The 16,521-nt window shown below is 42.4% G+C and overlaps 1 protein-coding gene and 1 long non-coding RNA gene across 6 annotated transcripts in view; one reads left to right on the forward strand and one right to left on the reverse strand.

Annotated features, from left to right (window-relative positions):
• LOC106826939 (zinc finger protein 791-like) overlaps nt 1-16,521 on the forward strand; it is a 63,906-nt gene that overhangs the window by 41,571 nt on the left and 5,814 nt on the right. For 4 of the 5 annotated variants that reach the window (XM_044752703.2, XM_014834527.3, XM_044752704.2 and 1 more), the window contains exons 2-3: nt 16,105-16,231; nt 16,411-16,471. In XM_044752703.2, the coding sequence (XP_044608638.1) occupies nt 16,105-16,231; nt 16,411-16,471 (188 nt within the window). Of the gene's footprint in view, nt 1-4,885; nt 5,029-16,104; nt 16,232-16,410; nt 16,472-16,521 lie in introns of all 5 variants that reach the window. The other variant, XM_070492166.1, reaches the window with a different exon arrangement.
• Nucleotides 3-16,091, reverse strand: LOC139041306 (uncharacterized). The gene is made up of 3 exons (XR_011496203.1): nt 5,537-16,091; nt 4,842-4,904; nt 3-1,017 (listed from the first exon to the last, which is right to left on the reverse strand). It is a non-coding gene; the product is annotated as an uncharacterized lncRNA (long non-coding RNA).

Here is a 16,521-nt window from a genome sequence, read left to right on the forward strand (position 1 = left end):
TGTGCGGGCCGGGTGGCGGGGGACAGAGCGGAGGGCCGGTCGGAACGGCGGTGGCGGCTTGGGCTCCCGGCGGTCAGCTCCGGGGCTGCGGCCGAGGGGGCGGAGGCGCGGCACGCAGCCGGGACCCCTGTCCTCGCCGTCACCGCGCCGCCTCTCCCTACACGGTGCGGGGCCCGCGGGAGGGTCCGCAGGACGGTTGGGCCTGGGTCCCCGGGGTCCATGCGCGGAGGGGCTGCGGTCTGTGGGGTCCCCAGGGCCTCCTTTCTCCTCGGAGGGGACTCGTTTTCTCCTGAGTTTTCTAAATGTTTGGGGAGCAGAGTCTTAAATCCGCAAACCTCCCTAGCTCTTCCCAGGAGTGACAATAAATCCCTGAATTTCCAGATCTTTCCCCGCATTCCCGAACGCCATCTTCTCCTCTCCGGTTCACAGCAGCGTTATTAACTGTTTGTTCTCCGTGGTGCATTTCAGACTGCGCATTATGTTGATTATCATTCATCCACAGAGCCCTGGATGGCTCTGTCTAACGGTTTGATTTATTTATTTTTCTTGTCTGTGGATATTTTACGTGAGAGGAGGGTAGAGAATAACCACCTGGAACCACGATGTGTGAAATCCTGTGCCTCCCCCGGGATCTTTCTGGGCACTGGCATCTTAGGGGAAGCCCTTGGGTGCAGGTTTCTGTGTGATCTGTCCTGTCAGAACGGCCCCTCCCTCAGTTTGTGACTTTATTCACTTTCTTCAAGTCTCAGTTTTCTAATAAGTGTATTTAACCCATAGATCTTGAGAGAGATAATAAAATATTTCCAAAGAAAACAAAGAGATGATTTTCAGGAAAAAGAAAACATTCCATTGTTACATCCCATTTATTAGAATGTTTGTTTGCTTTTTTCTTCCCATGAGCAGGCGTAGTGACCTCTGAGCGCTGTCCTTTTCTTCTGGGCGATTTCAGATATTGGGGCTTAGCCTGCCACCTAGAAGTATCTTCGGTTATGGTTCTTTTCCAAACAATTTCTTGCCCTGGAAATAATTATTAACAGACGAGTTTACTTTCTGAAGGGAGTAGATATTTGTGGATTTTGTTCTTGAGCTAGAAAAATGCCTTATAATTTTTTTCCATCTTTAGTCATAAGCGCTGAATTTGAATGATTTTGAACGATTGTTCTACCACTGGGTTTGTCACTTTTAAAATATCAGTGGTGTTCCAGAGCCACTCCAGTGAGGAGCAGAGACCTATGGTCAGTATTTCTAAGCTGCGGCCCCCTTGGACCTGCAGAGGGAAGGACTTGAAGGCCCAGCTGTCCTTCCTGGGGAGCCTCCCCCTGCAGGTGTCCTACTGCTCACACCCCCATGGAAGGAGCCTTTGTCCTGAGAGGAGCTGCAGAGCCCTGGAAAGCTGGGGGTGCAGGTGCTCGTGGGGTGGGGAGTGACACCCTTTCTGAGTTGTGGTTCCTTAAGCCTGGACATTTTAATGTTATGTCTGAGTTCTGCACCCACACTGTAGGTGCACTGAGTGTAATCTGTGCACATTGAGAAAGTCTGTGAAGATCACGTGTTCCATCCTGTGAACAAAGGGTTCATGAATTTGGAGTTCCTGTGGGTCAGAAGCTTAAACTGAATCTGGCTGAGAGTTTCCTCACTTGTGAGGATGGGAGCCTGGGGGAGGCAGTGCCTCCATGCTCACAGGAGAGGGGGAGGGTGTGTGGGGCTCCCAGAGTCCATTCCTGTGGCTGCTCAGGTGCCCTCCCCTCCCTCACCAGGGACTGGTCCACTCTAAGGGCTGTATCCCAACGGGGGGAGTCTGGATGAAAAGCTTGTGAATGTGGGTTTTCCTTCTGTACTATGGGGAAGCAGGCTGTTTATTTCACCTGATTTTAGTATTTGCATTTCTTTCCTTGTATCCATTTTTATATTGTAGCTTTTTTTTTTAAGATTTTTTAATTTTTCCTTTTTCTCCCAAATCCCCCCAGTATGTAATTGTATATTTTAGTTGTGGGTCCTTCTAGTTGTGGCATGTGGGACGCCGCCTCAAGCGGTGCCATGTCCACGCCCAGGATTCGAACTGGCAAAACCCTGGGCTGCCAATGCAGAGCACGCGAACTTAACCACTGGGCCACGGGACCGGCCCCAACATATTGCAGCTTTTAACTTTAGTTTTCCTTTGCAGTTTGTGGTATTATTTCCTGTGTGAGTGTGTAAGATTTTTAGTTCCTGGGCTTTAAAAATGTAAGTTGATTGAAAGATACAATGGACTTAAGTTTAAGGCAAGAAATTCTGGAACCAACCAGAATATTTGTTCCTTTTAGACAAGAGATCCTCAAGATATTAGATGCGTGTTTTTGAGCTCTCAGGTGGATTTTACATTTTTAGGTCAGTTTTTCTATGTGCATGTCCCCAGAGAGCTTTGACATTTTAAATGCTATAGTATTGTTAAGGCGTAAGATAAATGAATTCCTGTTTTAATTGATAGGAGGAAAACTACTTAAAACTTACATAAATCTTTGAAAATCTTAAAACATTTCATGGGTTAGACCCAAATTCCTCCTGCGTTATAATGTGTTGCTTACTCCTGAAATATCCCCCGCAGTGAGAGAGAAGGAGAAACTACGATGCTGCTTGTGATTTTAGTTAGAAAGAAATTGGAAGTTTTTCATTTCATGTGGTTTAAACTCTTACAAGCATTAGTGTTTGAAGGATTAAATCTTAGAATGGTTTCCTATGTAGAAAAGTAAAAATTTAATAAGTTTAAAATTAAAATTTTAAAAGCAGAAGTAAATTAAAAATAAAAGCTATTAAATAGAAAAATATGGTTTGTAGAAATTCCTCAGTTTATTTTAAATAACGATGCATGTGAAAGTTAGCAAAAATTGGTCAGATAAGAGAGTCTACAGTGGACTCCCTGCCGGAACCTCCCAGTCCCTCCAGGGCTCGAGCTTCAGCCTCCCTCAGAGAACCAGTGTGGACCGTTTCCTGAGCCTCCTGTCAGCATTGCTTTATATAAATGAAGCACTTGAGAGTGCATATTTTTCTTACCCACTTTGTCCTTGTAGTGAGCAGTGAGACTCCACATTTTGGGTGACTGCTCACAGCCTAAACCTCACCCACCCTCTTCCCTTGTGCCCCCACCTGGACAAGCTGAGGAGAAGCCTGGGTATTCTCTCCTCTAGAGCAGGCAGGAGATTCCCACCACCCCAGCCCCTGCCTGTGTGCAGAGCTCTTGCCCCGCCCCCCCCAGGCCCAGTGAACCCCCAAGCCAAGCTCCATTCCTTGCTTTCTCAGCCCTGTCAGAGCTGCTTGCAAAGCTGGCCCGGCCCTCCCCTCCGACCTGTGTTACATGAGTCCTAAGCCTTTTCCTACCCTGTGTGTGTGCGTGCCACCCAGCATCAGTCTCAGCAAGGGAACCACCCCTCTGCAGGTGACCATAACAGTTGGCACCCTGAGCACCATGTCCAGACATGACCCCACCCGTGGGTCTGTCTTCTCTTGCTCTGACTTGCTCCTCTGCTCTGCTGCCTGGTGGCGGCATGCACTGTGGGCTGCTGCCTGCTGGGGAGCTCGTGCTGTGAGGTGCGCTGACCCGTGTTGCATTGTTGACTCACCAACCTCAGGTTGGCAGCTTTGAGAATTGCTAGGCATTTGAGAGCAGGACTATGGGATTGAGGCCCTTCTTAAATAGACCCTGGGTCAATATCTTTGTCAGGATTTATCTGTGTCAGAGTGAAGCTGTGACAGAGAGGCTATGTTGGCCCCAGTGTCTAGGGCACAGGTGGGAGAGGGGAAGTAGACCCTGTGTAGGAGGTGGGCCCATTGGGTAGTAGCTCCTGAAAGAGCAGTTATTTAAAGATATTCTCTATCTTTAGGAAGTGGGGGGGCCGGGTGCAACCATAGGTGGTGGGCCGAGTCCACACTCCTAATACCAGAGGGCTCCCCAGGCCCCTTCAGTACCTCTGCTACTGCCCCTGCCTCTACTGCCACAAAGATCCTGACCCTCGGGGTTATAGGGGACAACACCCTTGGCACCCCTGTGGCACAGGAAAAGCATTAGTTCAAATCCTACTTAAGCCCAGAGTCCTTAAACTTTATAAGACAATGAATCGTCATGGGGGAGGCCCCACCCCTGACGGCAGTGATTTGAGGCTCTCTGGAGGAAAAGATTCAGGAATACCAGGGTGAACAGGACATTCCCCCCTCTGAAGTATATCCAGTGACCAGAAAACAAAACAGGGAAAGATAAGAGGGAGGGAACAAAATAAAAAATACTGAAACAGGTCCAAAATTTGGCCCAATTGGACATCTAAAATATACTAAGAGAATTTACATTCCAGAAAAGATGAAAAATAAATAAAATTTTAAAAAGGAAAAGATATGGAAGGGTGCTGCTCGGCTTTAGGCCTCTACAACACAGATTCTGAATTAATGTGACCATCTGCTGTAGTGCAGTAATTCACAAACCTTCATACAAATAATCGATACTAGGGTTCAGGTTACAGTTGTACCTGGAGAGCCCACTAAATTTAAGCACGGTACCCCCAATAATCTTAGGGGAGTTAATGAATATAATATAGAGGACAGATAGCTATGTTTCACCTTAACCATGAGAGAACTACGGTCTTGCTAAATTCTCCAGGGTCATAGCACCCATTGTCTTAAAATATCCCATAGTGAGCTGGGAAGGTCCCAACCAATGAATTACACATTAAATTTTAATTTAGTCTTTGGCATTTTCAAATTATAGTGATAAAATGGGACCCCACAGACCTTCCTCCCCAGTTAAATTACTTAATATGGCCCAATGTAAATTAAACAAGGCCCTGAAGCGTTGAAAACCATCGTACAACACTTACTTAATTAAGAAGTGATTATCCTCCTTGCTGCTTTTAACATCCAGATTTGGCCTGTTCTTCAGTCTGGAAGAATGAACGACACCTCACAGTGGATTGCCGCAACCTGGAGGCTGTGGTCACACCAGATAAGCCCCGTACCCAGTCTCCAACATCATGGAAATTACTGACTCCACCCAGTCAGCAACTGGTAAACATTCTGCTGTCACAGATTCGGCTAAGTCTGTTCTGTCCAGTCCTGTGCCACAGCCTCTCAGCTGCACTTGGCCTTCCCCTCTGAAGGGACGTGATGCCCCTTTACTGGGTTACCGTCAGGGAACCTCACCACCATTGCCAGTGCACACAGCCTCTGCAGGCAGGGTCTGAACTGCATCGCCCTTGCTCCCGGAGCACAGGTGTGACATGACATTAACGACATCCTCTTCTGAGGATATTCAGGGCATAAAAATATTGATGAAGAGAGCTCATAAAAAGGGGACGGCCCATTACCATATATATAATGTGAGGCTGTGGTGCTTTGCTTAAATTCCTAAAAGTTATTTGGTAACCTGGGGCCTGCTCCTTCCTTAACACAGTGAAGAAATAACTGTTGTCCCTCTCAGCACCCACAACATTGTCTGTACTCTCCCCTTTGTGCCATCAGAAACTGTTTCACAGTAGAGGCTTCAGTGACCTCCCCCCTTGCCTCCTGAAGTTACCTGGGATGGCCTTAAGTTGTCCATAGGCTTCTGATGCAGTTAACTGCCCTAGGCCACACACAGACTGTGTGCCATTAGAGCTGTAATTATCACTGCTTACAGTGGTGTCCTAAAAATAGATAGCCCTGAGTATGTGACCCCTTACTAGGCTACCCATTGTGCTTTGGGACCTGTAAATAGCCCTCCACGAGCTCAGCTCAGCTACTGAGACTCCCTAGAGACACGATGGAGTCAAACCTCGGCCCTCTGGGATATCCTACCTGCAGGAGGGGGTGGCCTTCCCTGTCCTCAGTCCCTTGCCTGGTGCCATGGTTTTGAAGGACGTCACCCCTTTCCTAGAACCCCAGGCTCCCTGGGGAGCTCCTTAGGACTCCCTGAGTGAAAAGCAATGGGAATTCATGGACTTCAAGGACAAGTCACCTCGTTCATACACGATGGAGCTCAGGCAGAGTTGCTGCTTTTATCCCTTAATCGAGGCATCCTGATAAAAGATGGAACCCAAAGTTCCACATAGCTGACCAGACATCAGGCAGTCATCCTAGCACCGACCAGCAGTTGGCTTCATCAGCATGTGTTGACAGACTCTTGGACGATTCTCTTAAGAATTGCCCCTTGTGGTAAAAGAATTCTGGGAATCTCTTGCCTCACAGTTACCCACAATGTAAATCAAGGTAACACTTGTCTCCGCATGTACCAAGTCTGCAATACAAGGCCTCACAAGCACCCCTTATCCACATCGGAGCTGTAGACACTATGGAGAGTAAGCAGGGCACTCATTTCACTTCTCCAAATATACCATGCTGGGCTCTCGAAAAAGGCTTTCAATGGAAGAAGTTCTCTCCTCCAAGTTTCAGGGTGCAGGCCTCAGACAGCATCACAATGGCTTCTTGAAATAGCTTCAAATCAGTTGAATGAAAGATGGCCTCTTCCGCTCATCAGGGATGAATATTAATGCATCTGTCTTCATCTTTTGTTTTTTCCTAATAGACTTTACTTTTCTTTACAGCAGTTTTAGGTTTGCCGAAGACTTGATCAGAAAGTAGAGAGACTTCCCACGTAACTGCTCTGCCTCCACACAGTTTGCTCTGTATTTTATATTGCTGTCGTACGTTTGTTACATTTGATGCACGAAAGTTCATAGTTTATATTAGTGTTGACTCTGTGTTGTACAATCTCTGGGATTTGGCTAATGTGAAATGACATGTCTCCATCATTTCTGTATCCTATGGAACACTTGCACTGTCCTAAAAATCTCCTGTGCTCCCGTATTCCTTCACCCCTCCCTCCCACCCCAAATCCCTGGCAACCAGTGAGCTTTCAGTGTCTCATAGTTTTGTCCTTTCCAGAACTATGCTTGGAATCACACAGTGTGTAGCCATGTCATATTGGCTGCCTTCACTTAGCAATTTGATTTTAAAGTTTTTCCATGTCTTTTTGGCTTAATAACCTCATTTCCTTTTTATCACTGAATAATATTTCATTATATGGATATTCCAGTGATTATTTTTGCGTTCACCATTTCAGTTCATTTGGGGAAAGACGAAGGAGCGTGATTGCTGGATTGTATGGTAAAAATAGGTTTAGTTTTTAAGAAACTGCCCATCTTTCAAAGTAGGCATACCACTTTCCATCTCCACCGGCGATGAATGAGGGTTCCTTTTGCTCCACATCTTTGCCATTGTTTGTTGCTGTCAGTGTTTTGAATTTTAGCCATTGTAATAAGTGACTAATAGTATCTCATTCTTCTTTTATTATTTGTTCCTTTTTTTCTATTTTTTTATTGAGTTAATGATAGGTTACAATGTTGTGAAATTTCAGTTGTACATTAATGTTTGTCAGTCATGTTGTAGGTGCACCACTTCACCCTTTGTGCCCACCCCCCACCCCACCTTTCCCCTGGTATCCACTAAACTGTTTTTAGTCCATAATTTTAAATTCCTCATATGAGTGGAGTCATACACAGATTATCCTTCTCTCACTGGCTGATTTCACTTAACGTAATTCCCTCAAGGTCCATCCATGTTATTGCAAATGGAATGATTTTTCTTCTGTTTTACAGCTGAGTAGTATTCCATTGTATATATGTACCACATCTTCTTTATCCATTCATCTGTTGATGGGCACTTAGGTTGCTTCCATGTCTTGGCTATTGTAAATAATGCTGCAATGAACATTGGGTGCATAGGACTTTTGGGATTGCTGACTTCAAGCTCTTTGGATAAATACCCAGTAGTGGGATGGCTGGATCGTATGGTAGTTCTATTTTTAATTTTTTGAGGAATCTCCATACTGTTTTCCGTAGTGGCTGCACCAGTTTGCATTCCCACCTGCAGTGTATGAGGGTTCCTTTTTCTCCGCAACCTCTCCAACATTTGTTACTATTAGTTTTAGATATTTTTGTCATTCTAACGGGTGTAAGGTGATATCTTAGTGTAGTTTTGATTTGCATTTCCCTGATGATCAGCGATGATGAGCATCTTTTCAAGTGCCTATTGGCCATCCGTATATCTTCTTTGGAGAAATGTCTGTTCATGTCTCCAGCCCATTTTTTGATCGGGTTGTTTGATGTTTTGTTGTTGAGTTGTGAGAGTTCTTTATATATTATGGATATTAAGCCTTTGTCAGATATATGACTTGCAAATATTTTTTCCCAGTTAGTGGGTTGTTTTTTCGTTTCAATCCTGTTTTCATTTGCCTTGAAGAAGCTCTTTAGTCTGATGAAGTCCCATTTGTTTATTCTTTCTATTGTTTCCCTTCTCTGAGAAGGCATGGTATCCGAAAAGATCCTTTTAATACTGATGTCAAAGAGTGTACTGCCTACGTTTTCTTCCAGAAGCCTTATGGTTTCAGGTCTCAACTTTAGGTCTTTGATCCATTTTGAGTTTATTTTGGTGAATGGTGAAAAAGAATGGTCAATTTTCATTCTTTTACATGTGGCTTTCCAGTTTTCCCAGCACCATTTGTTGAAAAGATTTTCTTTTCTCCATTGTATGCCCTCAGCTCCTTTGTCAAAGATAAGCTGTCCATAGATGTGTGGTTTTATTTCTGGGCTTTCAATTCTGTTCCATTGATCTGTGAAGTGTTTTTGTACCAGTACCATGCTGTTTTGGTTACTGTAGCTTTGTAGTATGTTTTGAAGTGAGGGATTGTGATGCCTCCCATTTTGTTCTTTTTTTGTCAGGATTGCTTTAGAAATTCGGGGTCTTTTGTTGCCCCATATGAATTTTAGGATTCTTTGTTCTAATTCTGTAAAGAATGTCATTTGGATTCTGATTGGGATGGCGTTGAATCTGTAGATTGCTTTAGGTAGAACGGACATTTTAACTATGTTTATTCTTCCAATCCATGTACATGGAATGTCTTTCCATCTCCTATGTCGTCATCCAATTCTCTCAGAAAGGCCTTGTAATTTTCATTATATAGGTCCTTCATTTCCTTAGTTAAATTTACCCCAAGGTATTTTATTCTTTTTGTTGCGATTGTGAATGGTATTGTGTTATTGAGTTCTTTTTCTGTGGGTTCATTACTGGAGTATAGAAAAGCTACTGATTTATGCAAATTGATTTTATACCCTGCAACTTTGCTGTAGTTGTTGATTACTTCTAAGAGTTTTCCAATGGATTCTTTGGGGTTTTCTATATATAAGATCATGTCGTCTGCAAACAGAGTTTCATTTCTTCCCTCCCTATTTGGATTGCTTTTATTCCTTTTTCTTGCCTGATTGCTCTGGCCAGGACCTCCAGTACTATGTTAAATAAGAGTGGTGATAGAGGGCATCCTTGTCTCGTTCCTGTTTTCAGGGGGATGGCGTTCAGTTTTTGCCCATTGAGTATGATGTTGGCTAGGGGTTTGTCATATATGGCCTTTATTATGTTGAGGTAATTTCCTTCTATGCCCATTTTCTTCAGAGTTTTTATCATAAATGGCTGTTGGATCTTGTCAAATGCCTTCTCTGCATCTATTGAGATGATCATGTGGTTTTTATTCCTCAGTTTGTTGATGTGGTGTATCATGTTGATTGATTTGTGGATGTTGAACCATCCCTGTGTCCCTGGTATGAATCCCACCTGATCATGATGTATGATCCTTTTGATGAATTGCTGAATTCAGGTTGCCAAAATTTTGTTTAGAACTTTTGCCTCTATGTTCATCAGTGATATTGGCCTGTAGTTCTCTTTATTTGTGGTGTCCTTGTCAGGTTTTGGTATCAGCGTGATGTTGGCCTCATAGAACGTGTTAGGAAGTGTTCCATCTTCCCTAATTTTTTGGAATAGCTTGAAAAGAATAGGTATTAAATCCTCTCTGAAAGTTTGGTAGAATTCCCCAGGAAGGCCATCTGGTCCTGGGGTTTTATTCTTTGGGATGTTTTTGATTACTGTTTCAATCTCTTTCCTTGTGATTGGTCTGTTCAAATTGTCTGCCTCTTCTTGAGTGACCTTTGGGAGATTGTAGGAGTCCAAGAATTTATCCATTTCCTCTAGGTTATCCATTCTGTTGGCATATAGTTTTTTGTAGTATTCTCTTATAATCCGTTGTATTTCTGCAGAGTCTGCTGTTATTTCTCCTCGCTCATTTCTGATTTTGTTTGAGCTTTCTCCCTTTTTTTCTTTGTAAGTCTGGCTAGGGGTTTGTCAGTTTTATTTATCTTCTCAAAAAACCAGCTCTTTGTTTCATTGATCCTTTCTACTGTCTTTTTCGTTTCAATAGTATTTATTTCTGCTCTGATTTTTATTATTTCTCTCCTTCTGCTGACTTTGGGCTTCATTTGTTCTTTTTTCTCTAGTTCAGTTAGGTGTGCTTTAAGGTTGCTCATTTGGGATTTTTCTTGTTTGTGAAGATGTGCCTGTATTGCAGTGAATTTTCCTCTTAATACAGCTTTTGCTGTATCCCATATGAGTTGGTATGGCATGTTATCATTTTCATTTGTTTCCAGGTATTTTTTTATTTCTTATTTAATTTCTTCAATGATCCATTGCTTGTTCAGTAGTGTGTTGTTTAGTCTCCACATCTTTGTGCCTTTCTCAGCTTTTTTCTTGTAATTAATTTCTAGCCTTACAGCACTATGATCAGAGAAGATGCTTGTTATTATTTCAATTTCTTTTAATTTGTAGAGGCTTGCCTTGTTTCCCAACATATGGTCTATCCTTGAGAATGTTCCATGTGTATTCAGCTCTTTCAGGGTGAAGTGATCTATATATGTCTATTAAGTCCAATTGTTTTAGTTTTTCATTTAGCTCCACTATTTCCTTGTTGATTTTCTCTCTGGATGATCTGTCAATTGAGGTGAGTGGGGTGTTGAGGTCCCCTACTATTATTGTGTTGTTTTTAACATCTTCCTTTAGGTCTGTTAATAGTTGCTTTATGAATCTTGGTGCTCCTGTGTTGGGTGCATAGATATTTATAAGCGTTATTTCTTCTTGATGAAGTGTCCCTTTGATCATTATATATTGTCCCTCTGTGTCTCTCTTTACCTGTCTTATTTTGAAATCGACTTGGTCTGATATAAGAATTGCAACACCTGCCTTTTTTTTCCTTGCTATTAGCTTGAAGTATCGTCCTCCACCCCTTCACCCTGAGTCTGTGTTTGTCCTTGGGGCTGAGGTGTGTTTCCTGGAGGCAACAAATTGTTGGATCTTGTTCTTTAATCCATTTTGCCACTCTGTGTCTTTTTATTGGAGAGTTCAATCCGTTTACATTGAGGGTGAGTATTGATGCATGAGGGCTTAATGCTGTCATTCCGTCACTCGTTTTCTGGTTGTCCTGCGTTTCCTTTGTTTCTCGTCCTGTGTGTTTTAGCCTACCCATTGACTTCTGCAATTTCTTATGCTGGGTTTCTTAGATTTTTCTTATTTATGATTTGTGACTCTGTTCTCTACTTTATTTATGATGGTGAGATTATGTAATCAATTCTTTCCAAGTAGGCATTTGTTAGTAATTTTGGTGTGAAAATCTGTGAATTAAAACTCAGATTGCCACATCACAGAGCAAACAAATATAGTGAAATTATGTTCTTCCCTGAACTTAATTCTTTACATTTTTGTCATCAAATATATTTGGAAAAGAACATACAAAATGTTTTGTTGGAAGACTTAGTAAAAATAACAGTGTAAATATCTTTGTAATCATCATGGTTTGTAAGCGGGCCTTGGGCAGTGGTGAGTCTCCTGATGTCCCCGTTCCTGACTCATCTCCAGCCTGCCTCCTAGGGGATCTCCATCTTGACTCTAGTTATTCGTCATGCCTTTACCAGCTATTCTTTTCACTAAGCAGTGTTCTTTTAATTCTGCCTTCTTTGACCTTTCAATAAATGAGTGTTAATGAAATTGCATTCGAAAGGTTTTTTGGTTGGTTCTTTGCAACAGTGTGTTCCGCACATGCTAGTATCTGAGGCCAGGGACCGTGCAACTTACTCAGCTGTTCAGTGGTTAGCATGTTTGGGCTTTTTCAAGTTTAATTTTTACTCTTGTTACAAATAACAGCTCCTGGGCCTGACCCGGTGGCCGAGTGATTAAGTTTGCACTCTGTTTCGGAGGCCCAGGGTTTCGTAGGTTCAGATCCTGGGCATGGACATGGCACCACTCATTAGGCCATGCTGAGGCAGCATCCCACGTGCCCGTGCCACAACTAGAAGGACCCACAACTAAAATATACAACTATGTACTGGGGGATTTGGGGAGAAAAAGCAGGGGGGAAAAAAAAGATTGGCAACAGTTGTTAGCTCAGGGCTAGTCTTTAAAAAAAATACACAACTATGTACCGGGGGGCTTTGGGAGAAAAAGGAAAAATATAATCTTTAAAAATAAATAAAATTAAAAAATATAAATAAAAATACAGCTCCTATCATTCCTGTATCACTCTCTCAGTTCAAATACACAATAAATTCTCTGGATGTTGGAGGAAAATTGTTAAGCTGTAGATCGAGATCAAGTTGAAATTTACAGGAAATGGTAATGGAATGTATCATTTTGACGCTTCCTCCATTCGTGCCTAATTTATGCGTTTGTTGACTACGGTTATCAACACTTGGGATTGTTAAATTGATTTTTGTCCTAATCAGTGTGAAATGTAATCTGCTTGACATTTTGCTTATTTCCTTATTACCAAGAAGGTGGACATTTTTCATATGTGGTCTTTCATCTCCTGTAAAATATGTTTTGGTTCTTCTGCCATTTGTTAGCTGTGTGTGTAGTCTTAGTCTGCACACTAGCCCTTTAATATTGCAGATATTTTTCTTCCACCTTGTTATTTGTCTTTATATATAAATATATACATAGTTTCAATGTGTGTGAATTGGTCAGTCTCTTGCTTTAGGGCTTGCTCTTTTTTTACATGAGAAAATTCTCCCTGTTTTTGGATGAATGAAGCATTTACCTGTGACTTCTAAAAGTGTCCTAGTTTCACCTTTCACATTTAAATCTACAATGAATTGGCTATTGTCCATGGAATAGATGTGAATACGATGCATTTTTCCACTTAGGTAAGTTTGTCACTGCCCTGCATTGAGGTATTCATGACATTTGCTCTGACCTTGACCAACTTTCCACATTAGTTACCGGCACATGGAAGACGCTTTTCCTTTCTGTTGGTCTGTTTGTTTTCCTCTCTGCTAATACTGTGCTGTCTGGAATACTATAGTTTGAAGATCTTGATTATATTAGGCAAGCCACCACTTTGTTCTTCAGAAGACTTTGACCATTTTTTGATATCTGTTCCTCCTATTAGATTTGGAGGAGTAGTTTGTTTTGTTTTTCCCTTCTTCTCCCCAAAGCCCGCCTAGTACATAGTTGTGTATTCTAGTTGTAGGTCCTTCTGGTCGTGCTGTGTGGGATGCCACCTCAGCATGGCCTGATGAGCGGTGACATGTCTGTGCCCAGGAGCTGAACCAGCAAAACCCTAGGCGGCCGAAGCAGAGCACGAACTTAACTGCTCAGTCTCCATGTAGCCCCTGGAGGAACAGTTTTTGTTGACTCCTAAACAGCTCATTTGGGGGATTGATAGGATTTTATGAAGATATATTTTGGGAGAGGTAACATCATGGTGACATGGAGTTCTTTCTAAGAACATGTGCCATATTTTCACTTATTTTATTCTCCTTTGATGTTATCCAATAAAAATTTTAAAATTTTTCCATTAGGTTGATCAAATAATTACTCATTAGTCTTGTTTAGTGCCTAATTAAATGTCTTCTGGAGGAAACCACAAGCAGGGTTCCAGACGTCCTCTCCTAGTGTGCTAACGTAGGATGGGCTCAGTCCCTCTAAGCTACAAGTGGTGACAACACACGTGAAATATTGTCTTCCAGGGAAGCTTGTAAGAGACTCAGTGCCCGGAGTGGTTGGGGGCACAGATCATACAGGCACCCTCTGCCAAGCATGACCAAAGTTTAGATTCTCAAAATAAAAACAAGAAAACATGTGTACCATTTTCTTTGTGTAAACAGTTTAGGCACACTGAGTCACTCTTTATCAGTTAGGTTGGTGGGGTCCCTGATAAATCCCCTTCCCAAATACCAACGAAGGACAAACATTGTGAGCAGGCATTCCTAAGGATCAGCAGTCTCAGGCCTGCTTGTGTTCACTCTCTTCTGCACGGTAGGTAGTAGGACATTGTTATTAGCAAGCGCTACAGATCCACTGTAGAAAGAGTAATTAGAGCCACGCCAAGCAGCTCACTGTACTCCATGGGCCCGCCAAGAAGTCGGGATTTCCTGTTCCGTTCATTAACCAAATGAGTCAACTCCACCATTGGAATTACTGTGTGGAAGCCTTTTCTCTATCCCCTACATGTGGACATCAGTGGGTTAATGATCTTTTTCAGAGTCTAGCATGTAGGGGAATTAGGTGGCTGAGGGATTCCTATGCCCAGAGGTTGGGCTGTCGTGTCCCTGTGCACCACACAAGGGCACAGAAATGAGGTAAGTGGGAGTTGGCCACTAGAGTGGCTGGTTGAGAAGCACTGCCTCCTGAAATTGGAGACGGAAAGTTTTATGTTCTTTTAGAGGAAACTGCTGCTGAACCCTTTATGTGTTTCATGTGATGGGAACCTTCACCATCAAACCATTGTGGCCTTCAGTGAACTCACTTGCAAACTGCAACTCTTATCTGGTTCCTCAAGGTCAGCAAGGCCCAGGGTCCACCGTTAACAGTTTTGCTGGAAGCTCTGTGGCTTTTTATCATCTCAGTATATGTGTGCATATATGCTAAACATCGGTGAGAAGCAGCTCTGAGGCCCATGGGTATAGAGACTTTTGTGGAGGTCTGAGTTGGCATGCCTTTTTTCCCATGCCTGAACTCTTTTTTATGGTAATCTAATTTTTATTTACTTATAAATCATTAGTTATTTCTTCTTTCTTTCTTGAGATGACATTATGTAAATTTTAGATATACATCATTATATTTCAGCTTTTATATAGACTACATCTTGTTCACCACCAAAAGTCTAATTGCCATCCATCACCATACAGATTTGCCCCCTTACCCCTTTCAGCCTCCCTCATCCCCCTAACTTCTGAATAGCTTCCTGGCCTTATGAAATGGGACAGAGATAAAAAGGAATAACTGAACCTGTGACATATATATATATTTTTTTTATTAATGTTATGATAGATTACAACCTTGTGAGATTTCAGTTGTACATTTTTGTTAGTCATGTTGTGGGTACACCACTTCCCCCTCCGTACCCTCCCCCCACCCCCCATTTTCCCTGGTAACCACCGATCAGATCTCCTTCTCAATATACTAATTTCCACCTATGAGTGGAGTCATATAGAGTTCGTCTTTCTCTGACTGACTTATTTCGCTTAACATAATGCCCTCGAGGTCCATCCACGTTGTTGTGAATGGGCCAATTTCGTCTTTTTTTTTGGCTGAGTAGTATTCCATTGTGTATATATACCACATCTTCTTTATCCAATCATCAGTTTCTGGGCATGTAGGCTGTGAACCTGTGACATATATTTTTATGGACAAGTTAAAATTAATAGTTCTCCACAAGAATATTTTCATTCAGCCAACTGCATGACTACTTCTGATGGAGTACTTCAGGGTAATGTGTCCAGCTGGTCCTAGTTATAAGTTGGATTTCCACAGGCCTCCTGGCGTCTCATGTTTGGTGATGGGAATAGAAGAGAAAGCTTCCAGTTCTTCACTGTGTTTTGTTCATTAGCACTTCATGCATCGTAGAGTGCTGTGCTGCATGGAGTGCTGCATGGTATGGTGGGTAATAAGGAAGGAGGTGGAAGAGTTTTTCTCACAAGGAATTGATGGTCTTAAAATGGAAATTTTTTTTCATTTCTATAGCAATTCTCTCATTCCTCCCACTTGCTCTGGACCCTACCATTACAGAATAAGATTTGAAGTGATCATAGTAAAAATATAATTTCCACATGTTCATGCTGCTATTAAATTTATGAGTAAATGATTACATAGAGTAAGAACTCTGGTGACCAAGTCATAGAATACATATTTTGAGATCACAGAATGATATGTGAACTTCTTATGAATTGTCTGTAGAGTCCCAGTACTGTCAGTCTCACCCATCTTCCTGTGTACGGATGTGGTATGTTTTAGGACTCAGTGGTCTTTGAGGATGTGGCTGTGAACTTCACCCTGGAGGAGTGGGCTTTACTGGATCCTTCACAGAAGAAGCTCTACAGAGATGTGATGCGGGAAACCTTAAAGAACCTGGCCTCAGTAGGTGAGGACGAAAACTTCCCTTCACTTAGAGAGCAAATGTTTCTTGCCTGTCAGCATTATTCTGTGATTTGGAATGAGAAAAGGGAACAGTTTGGTAAATAAATCAGGCATGGTCAGAGCTCCTTATGGAACTGTAATATAATTCTGTAATTTACTGATTTTTCTGCGTCTGCATTTTAGGGAAAAAATGGGAAGACTGTAACATCGAAGATCAGTATAAAAACCAGGGAAGAACACTGAGGTGAGTTGCATGCAAAATGGAAAGCAGTGTCACACAAGGGGATCTTCACA

The sequence above is a fragment of the Equus asinus genome, chromosome 20 (genome assembly GCF_041296235.1).
Source record: "Equus asinus isolate D_3611 breed Donkey chromosome 20, EquAss-T2T_v2, whole genome shotgun sequence".
Classification (NCBI taxonomy): domain Eukaryota; kingdom Metazoa; phylum Chordata; class Mammalia; order Perissodactyla; family Equidae; genus Equus; species Equus asinus.